Genomic DNA, 5437 nt, shown 5'->3' on the forward strand with positions numbered 1-5437 from the left:
TGGGGTTGGTGGGGCAGGGACAGGCTGATATGATGGACCTACCAGGGCAGTCTGGTTTGGCGATTTTGGGAAGGAGGTAGAAACGGGCTGCTTGGGTTTGGGAGACTAAAAAGTTGGAAGCAGCTGGCGAAGATCTCCAGAGGTAATGAGGTTGATGACAGTCCTGGCAACAATGGCTTGATGTTCAGTTGTGGGGTTTAGTCCATGTGAAAGCATGACCCCGACCTTCCTGTAGCTGGTCATTTTAACACAGCATCCTGCTCGCATGCCCAGTTGTCTGTCCTCTCAGCATGCTGCAAATCACAGCACAAACTGGAGGATCAAGATCTCATCTTCACGCTAGGCATTTAGCAACCTTCTGGGCTCAAAATTGCGTTCAACACCTTCAGATTGTGAATCCATTCCCATTCTTTCCCTTTTAGCTTTACTTGTTACATTCTCTGTCACCATGTCCCCTCTACTCTCCCCCACTCCCCAACCATCTGTTATTTCCAGTCTAATAGTTAGACACAACATTGTTCTGCCATTCTCACATTCCGATTACTTAATTTGCACTATCGACACCCTTTCTCCCCCAGCACTCTATCTCTCCTCCCCCCTCCCCCACAACTATTGCATAAATTCTGCCTCTTCCATACTTCACATCAGCTCTGATGAAGAGTCATCTAGACTTGAAACATTAGCTTGCTCTTTCTCCATGGATGCTGCCTGATGTGATTTCCAGCATTTTTGTTTTCAGTACTGATTCCAGTACGTGCAGTAATTTGCTGCTAAGAAGTACTCGTGAAATATTCAAGCCTTTCCCTTGTATAAGCATATAACACCTTCTTTGTCATTAATAGACGTTAACTATTTGTATGCCATCAAAAGGTTTGTGCATTCACTTTTGTATTAACTCCCATTCTGTTCTCATTTTCTAATTACCAGTTGTATCTTCACTTCCCTTCTCAACTAACATTTAATCTAGTTCTTGTTTGACTAATTAACCCCTCATGTTTTCACCCTTTTTTTCCATTATAAAGCCCTGGCTTTAGTTCACTTGTGTTTCTTCCTTGTTAAAATGTAATTAAGCCTGTATCTAAAACATTTCCTTAAAGATCAACCATTGTTCTGCTTCAGTTGTTCCTTTCCAACTTTGCCTCCTTTGCTAATCTAAACTCTATGATACAATAACTTATCATACCTACGAGATAGCAAGAACTGCAGATACTGGAGTCAGAGACAACTCAGTGTGGAGCTGGAGGAACACAGCAGGCCAGGCAACACCAGAGGAGCAGGAAAGTTGACGTTTCGGGTTGGTACCCTTCAGAAAAAAAAACGCTGTCTGACCTGCTGTGTTCCTCCAGCTCCACATTGTGTTGAACCTATCATACCTAAGTATTTCCGCCGCACTTGGCTGATTTGTTCTGCCAAAGCCTATTCCACAAGTGTCAAGAACAAAACTTGTCAAGGAAGCTCTCTGGAATACCTTTTAGATTTTAAAAATTATTATGTTATTTTGCATCTGTTTACAAAATATATCTGGATACGGAAATATGCTGTACTAAAAGTCACCCTGCTGGATTCAGCATTTTAAATTCTTTAATTGTATCCCTCTGTTAAAAATTAACCTTTTTGTGCTTTTGATCTTGCGGTTTTCTTTTCCTCATTACTCATGTGTTTGGTTGTTACTGATTGTGTTTAGGTGGTACTTGTGCGATGGAATGAGCCATTTCAGAAACTTGCAACGTGTGATGCTGATGGAGGAATTTTTGTGTGGATTCAGTATGAAGGGAGGTGGTCAGTTGAGTTGGTCAATGACCGTGGAGCGCAAGTAAGTATTTCTATCAGATGTAATATGAGAAATTATCTTATATGATTGTAGTTGAATTTCAAAAATGTGAAACTTTTATCAAATGATTTTTCTTAAATAATGCAGTGGAATAATATGTTTAATGTATTCAGTTAATTCTTTTTATGTGAAGAGTTAATGCTTTGATTTTTAACCAGTAAATGCCTTTAGGTCTGTTCAGACTTGTGTCTTTTCTTCCGTTGTTTAATCTTGACGATGTTAAATGCTACTTTTGTTCATTTAGAAACAGGAACATAGAAATTGCTAGATTAAAAAGCTCAATATCCATCTGTTTCATCTTCTCTCATCCTGTTGATACATGACTTAACAGTAATATGAGTTGTTAAATAATCATGGCAATCAATCTCTTTCAATTAGTGCGTAGCAGAGCCAGACATGATGCAAGGGAAAGTTCTGTGGTAGAAAGCTTTGGGAAACATGCCCAAAGTAAATAAAAACGGAAAAAACTGCGGATGCTGTAAATCAGGAACAAAAACAGAAGTTGCTGGAAAAGCTCAGCAGGTCTGGCAGCATCTGTGAAGGAAAAAACAGAGTTAACATTTCGGGTCCGGTTACCCTTGAGGACCCCTTCCAGACCTGCTGAGCTTTTCCAGCAACTTTGATTTTACGCCCAAAGTAAATATGTTCTGTCAAATATTTGCACTTTACCCTATTTCACGTCTTGTATTACCTGTTTACTGTATTTCATTTCTTGCCAAAATGTCCAGTTGGATGATTCACCTATTCACTGCTGTCACACTGAGATAATTTTTACAGACATTTCAAGCACAGGACCATTTCTCAATTCTTGGTGAGGTGAAACAGTTTGTCATGATCTAAGATAACTTATTCAACTTGTTATCTCAGTTTCATTCTCCACAAAGGCTGCTAGACCTGCTGAATTTCTCCATCTTTTTATGTTTTTGTTTTAGATTTCCAGCATCTGCAATATTTTGCCTTGATCTAATGTGCTTAAAAAATCCTACCTAAGTTGGCTTCATATCCTAAATCATCCTGGATGTCATCTTCTGATAAATGATATGTCCTTTTTTATTGATCCGTGATCCGATTTGGTACCCAGACTCCATTGTTATTTTCCCTCTCACAAAGGCAAATTTCAAGTTTTTACCTTTGAAAACTGAGTTTTTTTTTGTTTCCTGGTTAAATAATTCAAATTAATCTGAAACTAAGCAGTCTGTAACCACAAAATGGGTTTAGCAGAATCTTCAGTCCATTTGATTTCAGTTCCAGAGTTTTATATCTGGGTTGTAGCATCTAGTAGTTTTGTTGAGTCAATGTTCAAAGCGCAATAACTTCAGAATTTAAAATTATTGATCATTCTTTTTCAATTATACTGACATCTGTTCCAAGTTCATCTTTCAATGTTCTGAGCACGTGCCCTCTTGTTCTGCTGCCTCGGTACATTTGAAAACACTGATTCAGGGTTAATTTCTATATTTTTGTCTGGCATCTTCAACATTCACACCCTTCATCACTGATACACAGTGTCAGCAGTATGCCATATACAAGATGTACTGTGGCAACTTACCAAGGATCCTTTTTAACACTGCCTTCTAAACCCACAACCTTTATGGCCTGCAGAGAGAATGGCAGCAGCTGTATGGTAACACCACTATCTACAAGTTCCCAGCCAAGATGCATCTCATCCTGACTAAGACCTATAGCACTGTTCCTTCACTGTCACTTGGGCAGATCCTGGAATTCCTTTCCCAACAGCACTGTGGATGTACCTACACCTCAAGCACTCCAGTGATTCAAGAAGGCAGCTTCCCATCATGTTCTCAGAGGTAATTAGTGATGGGCAATAAATGTTGGTCTAGTCAATGTTGTCCACATCCCAAACAAACATACCAAAACAAAACTTTCAAGCTTCTTTGAAGTTCTCCAGGTCTGTTCACAAAGCTCTTGCCTTTTAGCCAGTTATTAAATTACAATCATACCCAGGTTATACTCACTGCCATAATTAAAACAAAATCTTTTTATCATACAGATCACTAAATGCTGTAGAAAGTTTCCTCTCTTTCTAGCCAATTTATTAAATTCTTTGAAGAGGTAGCAGTAAACAAGGGCAATGTAAATGAAATAGGCTTTTGTTGCTAAGCTAATTACTACCTGGGACTTGTCCCCTAATTTCACATGCTTTGAAATTAATCAAGTTACAGAATGACTTGCAAAACAGCTGCAAGACAAAAAGCAAAGTGGGGTTTAAAACTACTTAGATTGGGAAGTTGAGAAGTGGGAAGGGAATCAGTATTTGTGTTCAATATTTGTGAACTGAGGTCCAATTAATACTTTAAGCTTGAAAAATGAATATGACTGTAACTTTGAGTAGCCCATGCAGTTGTTGAATGTATTTCAATGCAGGTAAGTGTGCGTTAGAGCATTTTAATGGGAATTGTTTGAGCCACAAACTGCTTGGAAATGAAGTCTCTAAATTGGGTAAATTGGTCAGCTTGATCCAGAATAATTATGGAAAATAGACCAGAAATAAGTATTCTCAATTGGGGAAGTGCTAATTTTATTCATTTGAAAGGAGGTTTAGAAAAATTGCTTTGGAAATAGTTACTTGAAAATAAATCAGTGGAAAATAATCAAGAAACAGTTGGTAAGGGTTCAGAGCATGAATGTACCCTGAAAGAAAATGTGGGACTAATGAATTTAGAACCTACAGAATGTGAAGAGGATTGAAGGAAATGATAAAGGAAAAAAGGAAGGTAATGATAGAAGTGGTGAGCTCAATTCTGCCAAAAACCTACAGGGGTGAAATTGAAAAGTAAGATTGTACACAGAGGACATGAAAAATATTGACCACACAAAGGTTAAGATAACTAAAGAAAGAGCAGGTAATATTGGGCACCATGAAATTGATCTGCATGTGCAAAGTTTTTTTTTTAAACCTTCTCCTCTCATGGATTGTGGGCATTGCTTGTTTGGTCAGTTTTGTTGCTTGATCGTCTTTGAGAGATAGGGGTGAGCCTCCGTCTTTTTTTATTCATTCACGGGATGGGGACGTCGCTGCCTAGGCAGCATTTATTGCCCTTCCCTAATTGCCCAGATGGCAGTTAAGAGTCAACCACATTGCTGTGGGTCTGGAGTCACATGTAGGCCAGACTAGGTAAGGATGGCAGTTTCCTTCCCTGAAGGAAACCAGATGGGTTTTTTCCGACAATCGATTCATGGTCATCATTAGATTTTTAATTCCAGATATTTATTGAATTCAAGTTCCACCATCTGCCATGGTAGGATTCGAACCAGGTCCCCAGAATGTTGTCTGGACTCTGGATTAACAGCCCAGCGATAATACCACGAGGCTATCACCTCTGCCTCTATCTTGAACCACTACAGTCTTTTTAGGTACAGCCAGAGTATTCTGTGTGGGAGCCCTCCGGCTTTCCATCGGGGACCTGGAGTGGAGGGTGTTGTACATAGCACTCCCGTGCAGTTGTAGATTGAGATTCTTCACAGATACCCAGTTGTCTGTACTGTGGTACTGTAGAGTCTGTGGACCATGTATATATTGGTTGTGGGCAATTCCACTCCCTTTTCACTTATTTGAGGAATGTTTTGTTATGTTTTTGGCTAGAC

The 5437-nt window shown here is 39.2% G+C and overlaps 1 protein-coding gene across 1 annotated transcript in view; it reads left to right on the forward strand.

The window, feature by feature from the left end:
* LOC109918713 (tubby-related protein 4-like) overlaps positions 1-5437 on the forward strand; it is a 576781-nt gene that overhangs the window by 78324 nt on the left and 493020 nt on the right. Inside the window, exon 2 of the mRNA XM_048600969.1 lies at positions 1685-1813. Within this exon, the coding sequence (XP_048456926.1) occupies positions 1685-1813 (129 nt within the window). The remainder of the gene's footprint in view (positions 1-1684; positions 1814-5437) is intronic.

The sequence above is a fragment of the Rhincodon typus genome, chromosome 9 (genome assembly GCF_021869965.1).
Source record: "Rhincodon typus isolate 14 chromosome 9, sRhiTyp1.1, whole genome shotgun sequence".
Taxonomy (NCBI): domain Eukaryota; kingdom Metazoa; phylum Chordata; class Chondrichthyes; order Orectolobiformes; family Rhincodontidae; genus Rhincodon; species Rhincodon typus.